The 19,706-nt window shown below is 35.4% G+C and overlaps 1 protein-coding gene across 4 annotated transcripts in view; it reads left to right on the top strand.

The window, feature by feature from the left end:
* SCAF8 (SR-related CTD associated factor 8) overlaps positions 1 to 19,706 on the top strand; it is an 81,315-nt gene that overhangs the window by 43,139 nt on the left and 18,470 nt on the right. For all 4 annotated transcript variants that reach the window (XM_007451346.1, XM_007451345.1, XM_007451343.1 and 1 more), the window contains 8 exons: positions 1,789 to 1,942; positions 3,014 to 3,144; positions 5,177 to 5,353; positions 6,953 to 7,032; positions 8,788 to 8,905; positions 15,374 to 15,505; positions 15,761 to 15,873; positions 17,336 to 17,529. In XM_007451346.1, the coding sequence (XP_007451408.1) occupies positions 1,789 to 1,942; positions 3,014 to 3,144; positions 5,177 to 5,353; positions 6,953 to 7,032; positions 8,788 to 8,905; positions 15,374 to 15,505; positions 15,761 to 15,873; positions 17,336 to 17,529 (1,099 nt within the window). The remainder of the gene's footprint in view (positions 1 to 1,788; positions 1,943 to 3,013; positions 3,145 to 5,176; positions 5,354 to 6,952; positions 7,033 to 8,787; positions 8,906 to 15,373; positions 15,506 to 15,760; positions 15,874 to 17,335; positions 17,530 to 19,706) is intronic.

Here is a 19,706-nt window from a genome sequence, read left to right on the forward strand (position 1 = left end):
CCCGCGTCCCCTGCATCGGCAGGCGGACTCTCAACCACTGCGCCACCAGGGAAGCCCTAGGTAGTTTTTATTTTTAATTTAATTTAATTTAATTTAATTTTAACTATTGTACAGTTTTGAAACGGAAAAAGTCTGTTATAATAGATAGATATGGAGATAAATTTATCATTGTATCATTCTCTGTAAACTGTTATTGGATATGCTTCTTGAAGCAGATTTTTTTCTTTTAATTAACTTCGGTACGTTGATAATTCTATGCAGGCAGAAAGAATGCTTCTAGTTTTTAAGTAACCCATCACAGTTGAGACTTAAAGTAGATGCCTTAGAATCCCACCTAAAATAACTCATTTGAAATTTTATATAAACATGTTTTGAAGTAACTTAAACGCTTTGTGGAATTTCACTAGTTTGGACTTGGAATTCTATCAATTACAATGAACAAGTCAGTCTTCAATTCGTAGATTTCATAATAATAATGTTTCTCATTTATAATAAAGTTTAATATATAGGGTTTTTTTTTTTTTAATAACCACAGTAGGAAAGATTACATTGCTACTGTAATCTCAGTGCATAAACTCCGTAAAGGAGAGGCATTATTTGTGTGTAGGTAGATACATAGAATGATACTTACCAGACGGTGACTACTTTTAGTGCTTGATGAGTATCTTGGGAACTGGAAGACTTTTTTTTTTTTTTTTTTAATGTAAAGCAAAAAAAGTATAAGGTACTTTCTTAGTGCCCACATCTTAGGAAAAATAGTTAAATCAGAAGATATGAAGCATTCTTTGTGTAACTTTCTTATGCTTCATTTGAAATACAAAAATTTGCATGTTAATTTAGCTTGGGCATAGTTTGAAAATATGTCGATATAATATAATATTATGAGTGATTTAAAGGTGAACCAGATATTCTTAAAAATTCCTGGGGCTTCCCTGGTGGCGCAGTGGTTGAGTCCGCCTGCCGATGCAGGGGACACGGGTTCGTGCCCTGGTCCGGGAAGATCCCACATGCCGCGGAGCGGCTGGGCCCGTAAGCCATAGCCGCTGAGCCTGCGCCCCCGGAGCCTGTGCTCCGCAACGGGAGAGGCCACAGCAGTGAGAGGCCCGCGTACTGCAAAAAAAAAAAAACCTTACTTTACTATTACAAAATAGATTATTTAACAAAAGGCTCTTTTTAGTACTAATTTCAGCCTCTGTCATTTAACTTATTCTGCTGGAGTTAAGTAGCGTTACAGTAGTCAGTAACTAATACTGCTGTTTACAGAACTTTTATATGCTGAACAGTGGTGGCAGAAAGTAAATTTGGTTAAATTCTTATGTGAGGAAATACCCTTTCTTGTTCTTAGATAGTTTTAAAATGAAAAAAAATTTTTTAAGTCACGTAAGATAGGGATTTTCTTTTGAAGTTACTTTTTTAAAAGGTAAAATTAAAATCAACAGTAAATATAACTTTAGTGCTAAGCCTCAGAATCCTTAACACAGTTCTCCAGCTAACTGTAACCATCTCATTAGTGTTCATGTAGAAGGTGAAACCTAGTTACCATTCCTTCCTTCTTTCTGCTAAATATTGCTTTCATTAACTTGTATATTCATCAGAATGAATATTTTTGCAAGTGAGTTAAAGTTAATAAATGCAAAGTTATAGAAACATAATATCAGGGCTGGAAAGTATCATAGCAGTATTTTAATCCATCCTTCTTATCTATTGTCCAAGTAGCCTCTATGATATGACTGTGCTAAGGTTTTGAAAGCAAAAAAACCAAAATATCATATTTCTTTTTTCCTGTAGAGTAAAATAGTGAGAGTATTAAACTTATGGCAGAAGAATAATGTATTTAAAAGTGAGATTATTCAACCTCTTTTGGATATGGCAGCAGGGATTCCTCCTCCAGTTGTCACACCTGTTTTGGCCAGTACTACTGCTGCTATGAGCAATACCCCAGGTATGTTGCTTTGATAGATTTTCTGAGTATTCTATTCATGCTTTTCAGGTGATTATTCATAGATGAAATAATAATTTGACAGTGCAGGAGAATTTGTCTAGCATTAGGTAAATGAAAGGAAATGCAGTTTAAGTGAAAAATAAAATCAGAAGTTTTATTTGTGTGTAATTCTTTTCTAAAAATTAAAAAGCTTAGTTTTTAAAATCCCTAGAAACATAATCAGCTTTGGAAATTGGTGTGTCATTTAAGTTTTTCCTGATGTAGACTGTAATCTTTTAAACTTGCATATATATCATCTTGATATTCACAGTGAACTAAGACTACTAATATAAAGAGAACCCTGAAAAATTTATTTAATGGAGAGAAGAATGTTTAGTAATAATCTCAAAATCATGTGGTGTTTTTTTTAAGGTATTTAAATGACATTTGAAACTTTTTATCATAGTCCAAGAATTACATTTGTTAGCATTTTGGTATATATTTAGTTTTTGATGTGTGTGTGTACATATACACACACACATATTTTGGAACAAAAATAGTTTTATGTTATGCACACTATTTTATAATAATTTTTTTCATGAAAGATTGCATTTTGAATATTTCCTTATGTCATTGAATTATCTTCTTTAATAAGATTTTTAATGACTTGCAAGTATTATAGCCTCCTTTATTTTGTTTATTTTTTTGAGTTATTTTTTATTTTTGGCCATGCCGTGGGGCATGTGGGATCTTAGTTCCCTGACCAGGGGTTGAACCTGTGCCCCCTGCATTAGGAGCGTGGAGTCTTAACCACTGCACCACCAGGGAAATCCCTGTAGGTTCCTTTAAAGTAGTAACTTAGTTAATTGAGAACAAGTATGGATAGCTCTTTTAGGTTGGCCTTTTTTTAATTGTTGTTGTTTTAACATACCTAATTCTATAATGGTTTTTCAAAATGGAGACAGTAAAATTACATTTATATAAATCTGTACATATTTTATAAAAGTGACAGAACAAATCTCTCTACTTTTCCAAGTCTTATTTATGTACTTACATATTTATTGGGGTTGGGTTTGATGTCTTTTCCACAAGGAACTCCTGTGACACCTGTTACTCCAGCCAATGTGGTCCAAGGTTTACCTGATCCGTGGGTGTCTCAGATAACAAATACAGATACACTTGCAGCTGTAGCTCAGATCTTACAAAGTCCTCAAGGCCAACAGGTGAGCAGCTTTTTTATTATGTCAATGATTTAGGACTCATTATTTTCCTAACACATTGTTTCATTATGCACCACCTAAGGAGTATGTGTTCTATTTTTTAAAAATGACCACACTACATATAGTACTGTGTAACTTGCTTTTTTTTTTTCATTTAGTAATGCATCATGAACACTTTTATGTCATTAAAGAGTATTTTACAAATAATTCGTTCCACACCAAAATAATTGATTCAGTGCACAGTTTGTGCCAGACGTTATTAGATGCTATTGTTATTCCAGTAACAAGGCAGGGAAGTCTTCTACCTTGGAGAAGTTACCTATCTATCTTAGGGGAGACAAACAATAACGGAGTATAAAACATTATTTAGATAGTGATATATGGCTTAAAACAGGGTAAGTCTTTACAGTGACTAAGTTTGGGGGAAGGGGTCAGAATTAGGGTAGCCAAGAGAAGGCATCTTTGACAAAGTGGCATTTGAATTGAGACTTTAAATGGAACTACTCATGGCAAGATATGAGGATAGTCTAGCATCTGTTTGGTTTTTTTTTTTTAACTTATCCTCTAAAAACCAGATTAATTGTGATATGAATAAGTAAAAAACGGTACAGTTGTGGACTCTTTAAAAAGACAATCTCAAAAAAAATATGGAACCATTTTAGTGATTTACAAATGTAAAAAAACAATTCAATTATCGTCTTAGATTGGATCCAGTTTCTGCATTTTTGGGACGGTTGGGAAACTGAATTGGATATTAGATTAAATTATAGAATTACTAACCTTTTGTGATAATGATATTTTGAAAGTAATTCGTAAAGCAAATGTCATTTTAAAAGACATCTATTAAAAAAATACTTTTGGCCAGAGTGTGGATTTTCTGGAAGAATAGTACAAGGAGTCAGGAAGACACAGTGATCTATAAGATATGAAGTCAGAGCAGAGGAAAGAAAGTAGGGGGTTGCAGTGTTTGAACCTGGGTGCCTGAAAGAATAACAGTGCTGTGGGGGAAAATGGAGATGTCAAAAGGACCATTTAAAATGTGTAAAGGAGAAATGTGATATTGCCTTACTTGCTTCTTTCCTCCCTCTCTCCCTCCCTCTTATTCATCCATCCTGTTTTGGAGCTTCCTCAGTGCAGTAGCTCAGCTATCATGTTTTTGTAGTTTCTTTCCTATCACATTAGTAGTTTGTAGTAAATGTTGGTATGATAGGTAAAGACTGTAGTTTGTTTCTTAATGTTGCTATTTCAGATGAAATTATTTTACTTACTGTCATCGTGCATGTTTTTACCTTCTCCCAGTGTAAACTGAACTTTACTTAAAGAGTGCAAATGTCTTATTTAGCAATAGCTTTCCTATTTTTGTTTTTCTATTCTAAACTGATAATTTTCAGATTTAACTTGGGTTTACATCTTGAGTAGGAAAGTATTAATTACTACTAGGTTATATATAGGGTTTACTGAACTGAACTATCTTCAGCATCTTACTACTGTTTCTGTTTTTTAAGAGGGAGGGTGAATGGGGGGACAGGGGTTGCTTTCAACTCTTGTTGACACTATTCACCTTTAATTTCCTTAGTTTCAGACTGCTCCAAGGGACAGATTTCTTATTTTCTTAGCTGCTTTCAGGAATGTGTTATCAGATGGTAAATCTGAATGATAGTAAAAGCAGTTGTAAGTGCTTGTCCTTTTACAGAGATTGAGTTAATTGAAGAAGGGATGAAAAAGCTTAGTGGGAAAAAGTCTGCTTGTGATGAGTTTTTTTATCCGTTGGTCATGGTGTGATCATTTTATTTTGTTTAGACTTCCCTGACTTTCCAGAAGCAAGACAGACTTATTAAGGACTGTGTTATATACGGCACACACAAAAAGTCTTTTTTTTTTTTAAATTTTTTTAAGTTAGTATATATTTTTTCTTGGTCTCTAGACTGTAGAATGGTAAATTTCATTGACCAAAAGTTTTAGATGAGTATTCTTATTACAAACCCAACACCTGTTTGTAGTAATTTTCTTTTTTCTTTTTTTCCCCACCCTTTAGCTTCAGCAGTTAATACAGACTTTACAGATACAGCAGCAGAAGCCTCAGCCTTCCATCTTGCAAGCCCTGGATGCCGGCCTTGTGGTCCAGCTGCAGGCTCTTACAGCACAGCTCACAGCAGCGGCTGCAGCAGCCAGCACCCTTAATCCCCTAGAACAGGGAGTGTCTTTTAACAAGGTAAAAACTAAGATAAGAGATCTGTTCTGTATGAAGAACTGAATTTTCTGTACTATCATGTATATTCCAATTCTGTAAATTACATTTTACCGTAGCACTATTTTATATTTTAACATCCATCATACTCTATAAGATACAAATTTTAGAAAAAGTTCAAATTTCTGAAAGAAATTACGTAATTTTATAATTCCACTGGAAACATTTAGAATATTTTCTTTTGACTAATAATAACTGGTCAGTAAAATTGTGTATTCACTATTTTTTTTTAATAAATTTATTTTGTTTCTTTTATTTTTGGCTGCATTGGGTCTTCGTTGCTGCGTGTGGGCTTTCTCTAGTTGCGGTGCACGGGCTTCTCAGTGCGATGGCTTCTCGTTGTGGAGCACAGGCTCTAGGCCCACGGGCTTCAGTAGTTGTGGCTCACGGGCTCTAGAGCGGCAGGCTCAGTAGTTGTGGTGCACGGGCTTAGTTGCTCCGTGGCATGTGGGATCTTCCTTCCAGGCTTGAACCCATGTCCCCTGTATTGGCAGGTGGATTCTCAACCGCTGCGCCACCAGGGAAGCCCCCTGTATTCACTGTTGAGGCAGATGATTATTTTTTATACTTCCTAATTTATTTTATGGATGTTACAAATATATTAATTATGGTGTCCGTCCTATAATTTTAATCTGCTAGAATTAAAATTGTAAAGTATGTGAAAGTTCAAAGGAAAGCTTCTTTACAGCTTGTTACTATGCTGTGATAAATCGAGGTCTAACTAAAGAATAGTGGTGGTGTTGTTGTTTTTGCTGTATGCGGGCCTCTCACTGTTGTGGCCACTCCCGTTGCGGAGCACAGGCTCCGGGCGCGCAGGCTCAGTGGCCATGGCTCATGGGCCCAGCCGCTCCGCGGCATGTGGGATCTTCCCAGATGGGGGCACGAACCCGTGTCCCCTACAATGGCAGTCGGACTCTCAACCACTGTGCCACCAGGGAAGCCCCAAGAATAGTGTTTTTAAAGTTGAAAATCTTTTATGTTTAACTTGTGTGACATGCTTAATATTCTTGCTATTTATGGGAATATTATAATACTTTGGAAGTGTTATCTGTATTATTTTTATTTCTGCTACCACTATTTTCATAGAAATATAAATATTGATAGATTATTACTTAGACTTCTTTAGCCTGCAGCTTCCAAAAAGTCTTTAAATTGACCATTTAGAAGACAGTGGAGCATTCTGAGAGAACTGCGCTAGTAACAGATCTGTTGATTATAGTTCTAGATTTTTTTTTAATCAAGCTATGTTACTATTGACAAGCCACTTAATTATTTTAATCCTAATCCTCTCTTTTATAAAGTTAAGAGTATTGGTATTTATCCTGCGTGTCGTGATTGTTTTGCTTCGTAAGGCAATGTCTGTCAAAATGCCCTGAAGAAAAGTAAAGATCACTCAAATAAAATGTTTTATTGGAGTATAACAATAAAATGATATGAAACATTTACATTTTAAATGATAGAGATAAATTAATGGGATGTCAGTGACCTTCAAAATAGCATTTGCAACTTTTATTTGTGCAAAGCACTTTTAAATTTGTCTCTTTCTCTTTTTTTCCCACTTAGAAGTTGATGGATAGGTTTGATTTTGGGGAAGATTCTGAGCATAGTGAAGAACCCAAAAAGGAAATTCCAGCTTCTCAACTGTAAGAGTCGTTATGTTTTTCTTTATAAACCATAAATTTTTTCTGTTATCTTTATAAACATTGTATGGGACATTGCCATTGAGCTACTAAGTGCACTTTGAGTGAGTTGAGTTATTTCAGGCTCTTGAGCTCTCACATTACAGAAGGATGGTAGAATTGCTGCTTGTTGCTTCCCTGTGTTATTTTGACTCTTCCTAAGAACTTTGCAAATAATTGGGATATATCAGAATTCTTTACTGGAAAATTGATGTGTTGATAAATCTAGTTGTGTTATTTTCTGTTGTCTGTATTAGGCTTTAAGTTATTTAACTCTGTTGTAAGAATATTTAAAATAATAGGAAAGATGTTTGCTTCTAGTGCCAGTGGGCACTACTAGGAAGTATACTAAATTCTGGGAGTAGATCAGACTAATCAGAAGTAAGGAATAGGGTTGTAGGGATTTTGTTTGTTAAAGAAATGGATTGTGTGTTTTTCTTTAAATCAGTGATACAGTTCTGCAGAGCCTTAGGTTCGGTGAGGGTTCATGAGAGGACCAGAGGGAAGGAGGATGTTGGAGAGTAGGGGTGGAAGGTGGAAGGATTGGAAAGGGATGGTGAGTGGGGAAAGCCTCTAGAAATCTTATTTCAGTGGTTATTTAGTTTTCTATATTGTGATAATATGTTAAAAATATACTTATATGTAAAATTGCAGTTATATGCTTATGATAGATTCTACTTGAAAAAAATAAAAGCTAATGTTTTAGATTATGAATTCTAAAGTTATAAGAAGCATTTGAGATCATGTAGGTTAGTGTCCTGAGCAATGTAGTAATCTCCTTTAACCATCTGTATAGGTTATTTATCCATTGTTTTAATGCCTTCTAAGACAAGAAGGTAATTTTTAATACTGTATGATCTTTTGTTACTGAATCTTATTTGATTTGCTTTCTATACACTGATCCATTTTGCTTTCTGAAGCAAGGAAACAAATTTGCTCCATTTTCTTTTGAGACATAGCCATTCCAGTATTTGAAGATAGGTATCATTCTTCCCATAGGTTTATTTGCTCCAGATGCAGTACACTTTTTTCCAACTGTTTTAAGACTTCTCACCATCCTCATTGCCCCTTTTGGGATGCCCTCTTTTTTGTTCATGTCTTGCCTTGTGGCACCCAGAATTCCAGATGTATTCCAGGTGTGGATTACCCAGAGTATAGTTAAATTATTAATTCCTCTTATCTAAACACTGTTTCCGTTAACATACCTAATAATGTGAATGCTTTTCTAAAGAAAGCAGATTAGTTTTATGAAGTGTATAATCAATTATGATGGTAGATTTCACATATACTGATTGATGGAACATTTTTCCCACTGTCTCATAGTTTAAAGAAGGAGTTAGAGTGACAGTGCTTAAGTACTTTTAACTCTTTTTATAAGTGTTTTATTGAGATTTTCTTAAAATGCTGTAATGTAAAAAGTACTAATTTATATGTATTTTAATACTGTGAGGCAGTAATATCAGCTCTTCATCAGAGTATCTCTAACATGTGATCCATCTATTGAAACACTGTTGAAGAGTATATTTCTATTTTAACGTATTAATGTTCTGAGGTATTCTATTTTCTGTGTTAATATTTCAAAAGTAAACATATAGCAGAGTATAATAGTAGAGTATGTTCCATTTAATTGCATTTTGGGGTGTTCTTTTTGAATATTCAGTTATTATCATATTATCTTTTTGGATTTTAATATACATTTCCACTTGTTTTTCCTTTTAGTTCTCATGTTTCAGAATCTGTGAACAATTCCATCTTTCATCAGATAGCAGAACAGCTACAGCAGCAAAATCTGGAACATCTCAGACAGCAACTCTTGGAACAGCAACAGCCTCAAAAGGTTTATAACCCCATCTTGTGGTCTTTAGAGTTACTGCTATGTACAGTCTGTCATTTGGTGATTTTTTTTCTTCAGCTGTTTATTACTAGGGAGATCAGTTGTTTCAGGACCTTTACAGTTTTTGTTTGTTTTTTTGTTTCATTTTGTTTTTTGGTAATCAGAATGTTTACTGGCAACTTATGTATCCATTGAGAACATTAATTTCAGTGTACTGGAATTAGAGAACAGAAGACAGACGGTGTTTCAGTATTACAGCTGAAAACTTTCCTTTCCTCTCAATTCCCTGTCAAGCCAAGATAGTAATGATTTTGCTGTTGGTGGTGGTGATGATGACAGAATAGATTGCTCTCTTTAATTAGACTGTTAGTATGTGGCAAGAGCTTTATTAGGCATGATTATAGTTGATGCTTATGCGATAGGTATTTTGAATCTCATTTACATTGTAGGAAATTGAAGCTTAGTGAAATCGAAACATCTACTGTTAAAGTACACAGTATCACATATAATCAGTCTTAAGACCCACCATTATTTTATGTATAGCTAAGAATTTTTAGATACTTGTATATATAACATCCCTTGGAGTTTTAAGAATCTTCTAAATTTCAGGGTGATAAAATGTAAAGAAAAATCATACCTTAGAATTGATAAAATATGTCAAATTGTTGTGAAACTAGGGTTAAATCCATTACAAAGCCTCTTTTTGCTCTATATGAGAAATACTTAATGGATGTTAAACTTTGGATATGGGTTTCTGGGAATTCCCCCCAGTCACACTTCTTCCTAATCAAACCTTTTTGACTCTAATGAATTTAATACAATACCACAAATATTTTTAAAGTATGAGCATTGTTAGGTAATACATACAGAGATGAACAGAGAAGTGTCTGGCCTCAAGTAAGCTCTTCTCTAATGGAGTGCATATATCTATATGAACACAAGGCAGAATCCTGGTTTCTGAAATAGAGGTATATGTGAAGGACTATGGGAATATGGAAGAGGGAGGATTGCTTTAGAAGGGATAGTCCCCGAACTTGTCCTTTTAATTCAAAGAGTAAATGTAAAATGGATTTTTTTTAAAAATAAATTTATTTATTTATTTTTGGCTGTGTTGGGTCTTCGCTGCTGCATGTGGGCTCCCTCTAGCCGCGGCGAGCAGAGGCCACTCTTGTTGCAGAGCCTGGGTTCCAGGGGCACAGGCCTCAACAGTTGTGACACGTGGGCCCAGCCACTCCGTGGCATGTGGGATCCTCCCGGACCAGGGATCGAAACCGTGTTCGATCTCTGCAGTGGCAGGCAGACTCTCAACCACTGCGCCACCAGGGAAGTCCTTGTAAAATGGATTTTGATGACATTTGTATGTTGGAACTTGTACCTGGAATTATGAGAATGGAATTCCATATCTTGTTTTGTAGAAATAATTCTGATAGAAGTAGTTGGGTAGGTGCATTATTTTATGTCAAGAAAATAAAATATATCTGCCTGAGAATTCAGAAACTTGAAGACAAAGCACAATAAAGAAAATTTGGGGACTCCCCTGGCGGTCCAGTGGTTAAGACTCCACACTCCCAATGCAGGGGACCGGGTTCGATCCCTGGTCAGGGAACTAAGATCCCACATGCCACACAGTGTGGGCAAAAAAAAAAAAAAACAAAAAACTGGATGTTATTTAAAGAAAAACATAAGTTGTGACTCAAGGAAGAGAAACAGGTTGTCAGAGCTGTTACAGAGGCAAGAGGTAGTAGTAATGGAAGAGTTTATCTATACAGATTTGTTCAGCTATAGATGTGACACTTTTGAATTGCCTTAGTTCCAATTTCATTTCAGAAGTTTTAGCAGAAGCAGTAGAATGAAGGTTTAGCAGAGACAGTAAAGGTGTAGTACTCTTGACCTTGATCTTGAGCTTGAGCTTGTAATTAACACCAAGTTACTGAAGTGAAAGTTACTAAAAACTTGAGAGGGATTTTGTTTTAAGAATCTCACCAACCAAAAACAGAAAAAAGAACTCTGGTCTTAGTTGATTACTCTATACCATCTCCAAAATTTTAGAAGATATAGTAATAAGATCTCTTTGAAAGGAGTAGATGTTCTTAAAAGCTTCCTTATTCAAAAATAAGCAGTGAAGAAAAGGGAGTAGTGAAGAAAAAAAGCAACTTTTCTAATGCGTAAGGTAAATAGTGTTTAAAACCTATCACAAATTTAAAATTGAAAAGTAAATATCAACAGAGTAACAAATTTAATAAGTTGTGTAATTGGCTCTATCAAACCAGTTGCCTTTAGTGTATTTAAGATGGGGTGAAACATGCAGAAAAATTAAGCATTTTTGTTTACCAGTAAGCTCCGTGTGGCTGCCTAAAATTTATTAGAGCGCCTCAGAGAAAAGAATAGGTTTGCTAGTGCCGCTCTGTTCTTGCAGCCTTGACCACGCTTGGGTGTGGGTTGAGGTCTTTTATCTAATGATGGAAAACCAGTGGAAAATGGGAGCACTTTCTGAGAATGGTTGAATTGTGAAGGGACTAACAATCATATCATAAGAGGAATGATTTCTATTGTCTTGAGTAAGCTGGAGTTGTGATTTTCATAATTGTTTTATCAGGATATCCAAAAGATGTCAGAGTCATAGAATGAAATGCTGATGATGAAAATGATAAGACTAATAAAAGTGCTTTAAAAAGAATGTTAGGAATAAAAATTATAGAAGATTCAGCTACTTAATAAAGAGCTGTCAGTGGGATATCAGAAATATGTAACTTATTTTGCTTCAGTAGTTTTTTATAGAGGAGAATATAATGGAAAGAGGAGAAGTGAACATGATAACTAAGGTGGGTGATACGTTAAGAGACTTGAGTTGCATTTCAGGGTACTGAGGTTGATGTTGTAAGGTTATTAGACTCATAAATTAGGAAAATGCTGTAGGTGTAAGCATAGCATGTGTGGATTTCAGTAAGGTTTTTGACAAAGTCTTTCCTGCCACTTATACAGAAAAAAATAGAGGAAAGTAGATTTATAAGGGATCAAAATGTGATATTTAGTGAATGTTAATCCAACTTTCAAAAAAGTCTCTGCTAACTGCTGTTATCCTTGTCTTCTGTTTTTTTCGATATTATCTTTATTTATTTATTTGGCTGCGTCAGGTCTCAGTTGTGGCACGTGGGATCTTTGTTGCGACATGCAGGATCTTTCGTTGTGGCACGCGGGCTCAGTAGTTGCGGTGTGGGCTTAGTTGCCCCACAGCATGTGGGATCTTAGTTCCCTGACCAGGGATTGAACCTGGGCCCCCTGCATTGGAAGGCGGATTCTTAACCACTGGACCACCAGTGAAGTCCCTCAGTATTATCACTGATGCTTTGCCTGAAGACATTGTTGAAGAAACTAAAGATGAATATACCAGGATGTATACTAAGGACGTATATCAGTATATCAGGGTAAAAAGTCATTTGCCACCTGGGTCCCATGGAGTCTTTTTGGTTTTTTTAAAATATTTTTTAGTCATCTTACAAATAATTTAAAAGCGAGGCTAAAGGGGTAGGGGAGAATAAACATAATCAGGAATTTTAATACAGTTGAAATATAGCAAACCTTTTTATGTCAACTAAGTTCAAATGTCACATGTTCTTTTAACAAAACAGACAGTCCAGCTTCTTGTTCCAAAATACTGTAAGATGAAGTCCTTCCTGTTGAATGACTAATTGAATGAAAATACCCTTAGAGATTTTTGTCCTTAGAGATACATTTTTCGCTAATCAGTTCTTGAGTTTGAGAAATACATTTGGGATGCAGTCATTTGAAAACTCACCGTCTGATATTTCACTTAAACATTAAATTCCACCGTTACCATTAGAGTCTAGAATGCTGCTGTCTTTTTTTTTTTTTGCATTCATCATCTGCTTTGTCTAAGTGTTGTGAAATATTGGGAATTCCTGGTGGTCCAGTGGTTTGGACTCTGTGCTTACACTGGCAAGGGCGCGAGTTCAGTCCCTGGTCGGGGAGCTGAGATCCAGCAGGCTTTGCGCCCAAAAAAAAAGAAAAAAATTTGTGAAATATGTTTCTTTGTCAGTTTTCTTCTCTTTACCATTATGGACAGAAAATGAAACATCTAAATATCCATTGTCCAAGGAAAGCTAAAAGCAGACTACAGATATGTCTCCAGCCTTATTTATACCTTCTTGAAATACAATGCAGTGGTTTTGGTGATGCAGTAAAACTGAATGATGATGGTTTCACTGTTGAATCACCCTTCTCAACAATTCCATTTTTTTTTTATTATTTTAGTCTTTTTGGCTACAGTTGGGAGTATTGATGAGTAATAATGGAATAATTCTTAGGATGATGAAATGGCAAAATGTTTCAGTATATAGGAAAATAAGACCTCTAAGATCCCATAACATATCTTAGATATAGCTAAGGGTCCAGTGGACCTAATTAATGCTAACGGCAAGATCATAAGATAAAATTTGGTAGAATATTAAAAGTAGATTTTCTCTTTGTTCTTCATAAGATTGTTAAGAAAGAATAAAAGTCATGAATCACAACCTTTTCAAATAGGTAAAACTGCTCAAAAAAGAACCTCATGGGCTTCCCTGGTGGCGCAGTGATTGAGAGTCCGCCTGCTGATGCAGGGGACACGGGTTCGTGACCCGATCCGGGAGGATCCCACATGCCGTGGAGCGGCTAGGCCCTTGAGCCATGACCGCTGAGCCTGCGTGTCTGGAGCCTGTGCTCCGCAACGGGAGAGGCCACAACAGTGAGAGGCCTACGTACCACAAAAAGAAAAAAAAAAAAAAGAACCTCAAAAACTAGCATTGGTTGCAGTGGATTCTGCTGGTTATACCAAGGGTTGACCATTAAATAGAAAATCAAAGATGAAAAACAAGTGGGTGAATGGTAGGTAGGATGCTCAAGGTGAATGGTGAGGTAAGAAGTAAATAATGTGAAGGATGTATGAGTACTGAATTAGGACCAACCCATACAGCTCAGGATAAAGTTGAAAATTATCTTGCTGTGTTGTTAAGAATTTTATTTTTATTGTACCATTTTAAAGGCATAAGCCAGGACTGTGCTTTAAAAACATTTTGATTTGTTCGCAAACACATACTTATTTACCAACTTTTTGGTGAATTTTGTGGAATAAAGACTAATAGAACTTTAATTCTAATTTTAGCTTTAATTTACTTCTAAACCTTGAAAATGTTACGTGTCTTTGGGGAGCCTGTTCGTTCATAAATTAAGACACTTGGAACAGTTCTTTTTTTTTTTTTGGAAACAGTTCTTTAATGCTCTTTTTGGCTCTTAATTTTTATGCTGCTTTCTTCTCTTTCAGTGTAAATGTTATTAGAGTAAGAGTATATTTTTAAAAAAATTTTTATTGAGATATAATTGACATATAGCATTGTGTAAGTTTAAGATGTACAACATATTGATTTGATATGATTATGTATTGGGATATGATTACCTCTGTAGTGTTAGCTAACACCTCTATCATGTCAAATAATTATCATTTCTTTTTTGCCGTGGGAACAATTAAGATTTAGTTTCTTAGCAACTTTGAAATTTATAATACAATATTGTTTTTTATAATCACTGTGCTTGTATTCCTTTTACACATAGGGAAACAAATTTAGAGTTGGAGTAACTTGGTTCACAATCACAGAGTTTGTAGCAAGGGAACAGTAGTTTTTAGTTGCTCTTTTCTGTTAATTATTATACTAGTTTCCAACTTGTGTACCAACTCTTCTTACTAATCCTCAGCACCTGTGAGATCATGTTTTAGGAATGTTTAACTAGGGAGTCATTTCTTCATAATAATCAGTTTATCAATTTTAGTTAACACCATAGTATATGTAATTGCTAGTCAAGTTCATAGTGATTAGCACCATGTAAGCAGTATCCCTATAGCAAGTTGCTGTAATTCTAGTCCTAGGGGGGCAAAAAGGTTTAAATTTTAGTTTTTCCTATAATTAGGCTGCATTGCCTAACTTTTATTAGTCTTTCTGAAATATTTTACACATTTGAGTACTTCCTAATACTCTTTTGTCAATTCCTAGAGGTGGAGGTTGAAAAAGACCCAAGGTGAGAACTGATTTTGCAAGATTAGTGATTTTGATATTGGGGTTTGAGCTTCGTTTTGCTTCTACACGTGCAGTTGGGTGACTTAGTTCTTTATATATCATTCATGATACAGTCCCTTTATTCTTGGTAGTTTATATTTTCCACAATATAAAATTTGTTTGGAGACCTACTTTATCTTAGCATTCTTTTCTAGTGTTATAGTATCTCCCTTTTATGGAGGTATTCTGTGCTTTTAAGTAAACTTGGATTTATACAGAAGTGCCATTTTAGATTGATCATAAAAGATGTAATGGGATTTCTTTAGGTATTGGGCTCCTTTTTAATTGTGATGTTTCATTTGTAACAATATTCATAATATTCATTATTTCCCAATGTTTGTGTGTTTGTGTACATTCTCAATAGGCAACTCCTCAGGATAGTCAAGAAGGAACATTTGGGTCAGAGCATTCCGTGTCACCATCACAAGGGAGCAGTCAACAGCATTTCCTTGAACCTGAAGCAAATTTGGATGATTCCATAGATATTCAGCAGCAGGTAAAAAGTAAATGTTTTTTGAGGCATAAATTTACAAAATTAATTACAGAAAAGAATCTTAAAATATAGTAATAATTTTTATTGTATGTAAATAATGTAAACCTGAATGGCTTTTCCTCCTCATTAAGCTCCACATTCTTACCATTTTACTGTTAGTCATTAATGCTACTATGGTGAATATTTTGTAAGGCAGAATTACCAATACACACTGAATCTCAACCAGGCATTTTGTTTGCTGTTCTTTTGACTTTCAAGGATATGGATATAGATGAAGGGCAAGATGGAGTAGAAGAGGAGATCTTTGAACAGGAAGCAAAGAAAGTGGCTGTTCGCTCAAGATCAAGAACGCATTCCCGATCTCGTTCAAGGTTCTACAATACTATTTAAGAATAGCTGTGTGCGAACATTTAAATTGTTGGCTTTACTTTTTTGCATCCTCTATTTCTTTGCATCAAGATTAAAGAAAATGTTTTCTGAGAGTGACATTCTCTCAGGAGGAAGTAATTCAGAACTTCAAAAAACAGAAAATATGTGTTCTGTTTTTAATTGGGTGTGGCTGTGGCCATTTATTTGAATAATTTGCATGAGTCACGGCAGTATCATGAGACTTGGATTTGGGGTTATATCTGGTTTTAGTTAATAACATCATGATAGTCAGCTTAGGGTATTATTGCCTCTGAACAACACTTAAATCAAGCTGTAGAGGAACAGTATTAGAAACTCCATTGTATTTCTCACATTCCATTTCATCTCATAATACCAAAAATGATTATAAAAGTAAAACTACAAAAATTATTTTTATAAACATTAAGCATATCAGACTATTACAAAACATATCCTAGAAATGGTTTCCTTTGTGGGCTGTTCAACATGGCTGAGGCTCATTAATGTGCATGCCCATTCAAATTTGAGTTGAAGGTGCCTTATTCTTAACCTGGTAAATTTTCTTGTAGCATGTATATATTGTTTTTGCTATAAACTGTCTTAAAGCTTAAAGTCATTAATCTTTAACATTTTAATGCCCTGTTTTCTACACACAAATACCCAGAAAATCTGAACAGCGAATGCTGGAAGAGAGGCAGTATCCTTGATGACTTTTTCAGTCATTTCTTATGTGTTTCAAGAACTTACTTGTATTTACCTCTTGCAAATGAGAGCCTGTCAGTTCATCTTTCTCTAAGCTGACCTCTCTTTAGTGAATTACAGTGTTAGTGCTGAAACTTCTTTGTCTTAGCAACTTCTTTATTAATCTTAGCAACACCTCCTTACTAAGTATTTTGAAGCGAGTTCAATGGCATATGACTGACAGGAAAAAAGAAACCGTATTTCAGTATCACATTATATTGTAAAGTCAAGCACAGGAGATTTTAGAAATTGAAAACTTGTAAACAGAATTGTATAGTGGCCTAATGTTCTGCTGAAAACATTCTTTGTTTCTTAATTTTAAGAATGTAACATCTTTGTCACCTAAAGAATCTTTTTGTTTTCTTCCATCTTTCATCCCTGTTCTTGACTCTTGTTTGAAAAAAGAGTTGGAAGACCCTAAGAGAAAGTGAGGCCTTACTAGAATCTCTTTCTCTTCTTCTTCCTTGTGATTGTGAATGATCACCCAGATTCAGTAAGAATCATTGCAGACAAACATCTGTGACTAGTGTGGACCTAAGCAGTATAGAGATTTGAGAAAATACATGTTTGATACTTGATTATGCTTGAATGTTTTTTAAAAGGTAGCTAAATACCAGACAGTCTCGCCCCCGCCCCACCTACAAGTGAGAAATTCGATAGAATAACAACTTTGTCATTAGAAGTAAAATAAGATTTTTTTTGTAGATCACCAAGAAAACGAAGGTCTAGGTCACGATCTGGTTCTCGAAAGCGTAAACACAGAAAGCGATCACGCTCTCGCTCTAGAGAAAGAAAAAGGAAATCATCGCGTTCATACTCAAGTGAAAGAAGAGCTAGAGAAAGGGAGAAGGAACGACAGAAGAAGGGATTGCCTCCAATTAGATCTAAAACATTAAGTGGTAAGTGACGTACAAGCTTTGGTTTTAGTAACATTGAGAAAATAGTATCTACTACAACGTCTCCCAACCTTATTTTCAGACTAAGAGGTTAAATAACTGGTTTGGTATAGGAGTAATTATGTTTTTGGGTTTTGTAATGTGATAGAGGAGAAAAGAAAAAGGAATAGCAGTTTCTACTCAAGTAATAAAGTCATTGAGAGTTTTTTTTTTAAATGCTAGTTAGAAAATATGACTTGACTAATGATTTATAAAGTGTCCTAGGCCTCGTGTCTGTTTCATGGACACTGTGACGTCTATGCACAGTGTCCTAACCAATTATGAACACTAGGTCTGTAGGAGTAATTATTATAGGAAGCATGCAAATTTTAAAGCTAATTATAAACTTACTGGATCAGTAGTGAAGGAGAGATTTCTCTTGTAAAAGCTTTCCCTCCTTTATATGTTAATCTATAATGTATGATTAGAACAAATTTGGTAGTAGTGAGAGTTTGTTTTGGGAGAGTGCTGCAGGAGAGTTGACTTGGTAGGCATGTGAGGTATAGGAAAATAAGTTGTAATTAGTGCCAAATTCTGCCTAAACGATTCTTAGTGGGTTATGACTTTTAAGGTGAATCAACAGACTGCAGATGGATAAAGTACATAAAACGAAGTAAATTGTCATTCTTCGCCAAGAGCGAAACACTGATCAGGTTGTCTAATTTCTGAATGTATCCAGATAAACTCCTTCTGCCATGGAGGTAGATGAATAACTGGTATAATTTATAATGCTGAAGCATCCTAGAAATCTAGGCTTAGGATTAAAGGTGACAGCCATCTTACTAAATTCTAGCCATTTGAACAAGCCTTGGCTATCTTTCCAGAATCTTACCTGATTATGAGAGCCATTGTTAATTTAATAATGTTGACATTCCTAACTCTTAAAGTTTCTATTTATCCCTTAGGGTGAGGGACAAAATTCAAAACATTTTCGTGCTGTCTGATAAATAATGTCAGAAGTCTGATCGTAAAATCTCAACTATGCCTCCTCCCATGATTACCATTAGGACATTCAGAATAATGAGTTTTATGATGGGCTTTTATGTGGAGTCTCTCATTTAGTTCCTTACCTAACTTGTCATGTTTTGTTGCCACCGTTTACATAGTTATTGACCGTGGAATTTATTTTCTGTTGCTGTTTTATTTTCATGGGTAAAACACACAATTAAAAAATTTAGAAAGGACATAAGAAAATACAGTGAGAAGTATATCTTGTCTTTTACCTCAAAACTCTACTGAGAAGCAATAACAATTTGAATGTGGTCCCAACACATTTTCAACACATGTGGTAGTGTTTCTCTGCCCATTGGTTCTTAGAACGTGAGTTTTCATGAATAGTCCAGGGGCTGTGAAACATCAACAAACAGTAACATTCGAAGAATCAAGTGTCCCCTTCTCATGGGATGGAGGAGACTCATTACTTTCTGGGGGGAATGGAGTTGTCCATGGGAAAAATTTGTAGAGAGACAATATCAAAAGAGTAGGGGAAACATGGAACAGATTTTGGGGAGATTAAGGCAGCTGTAATATGTAGAACAGAGTAATGAAGAGATGGGAACTGTTCAGTGAAAGAGGTCCAGAAATTTGCTAAGAGTTGGTGGTAGGTTGAATAGTGGTCACCCAGAGATGTCCATGTCCAAATCACTGGAGCTTGTAAATATGTTACCTTACATTTGTAGATCTGATTAATAAGGATCTTGAGATGGGGAGATTAACTTGGATTATCCAGAAGGGCCCAGTGTAATCCAAGGGTCCTAATAAGAGGGAAACAAGAGGGTCAGAGAGAAAAGGTGATGTGAATGTGGAAAGGAGAAAGAGATTGGTAAATGCTACACTGTTGGCTTTGAAGATGGAGGGTTGGGATCATGAGCTGAGGAATGCAGATAGATTGTAGAAGCTAGCAAAGGCAAAGAAACAAATTCTCTCCTCGGGCCTCCAGAAGGAATGCAGCCTTGTTGACTCATTTTAGACCACCAGAGCTGTAAGAGAATACCTTTTTGTGTTTTAAGGTACTAAGTTTGTGGTGTTTTGTTACAGCAGCAAAAGAAAACTAGTATGTTGCCCTTTGAGACTTTGGTTGAATATTAAGTTGTTTATGCACAGGGTAAGACTGCATGAGGCAAAGAACAAAGAGCAGGGAA

This window comes from Lipotes vexillifer, unplaced genomic scaffold (genome assembly GCF_000442215.2).
Source record: "Lipotes vexillifer unplaced genomic scaffold, Lipotes_vexillifer_v1.1 scaffold935, whole genome shotgun sequence".
Classification (NCBI taxonomy): domain Eukaryota; kingdom Metazoa; phylum Chordata; class Mammalia; order Artiodactyla; family Lipotidae; genus Lipotes; species Lipotes vexillifer.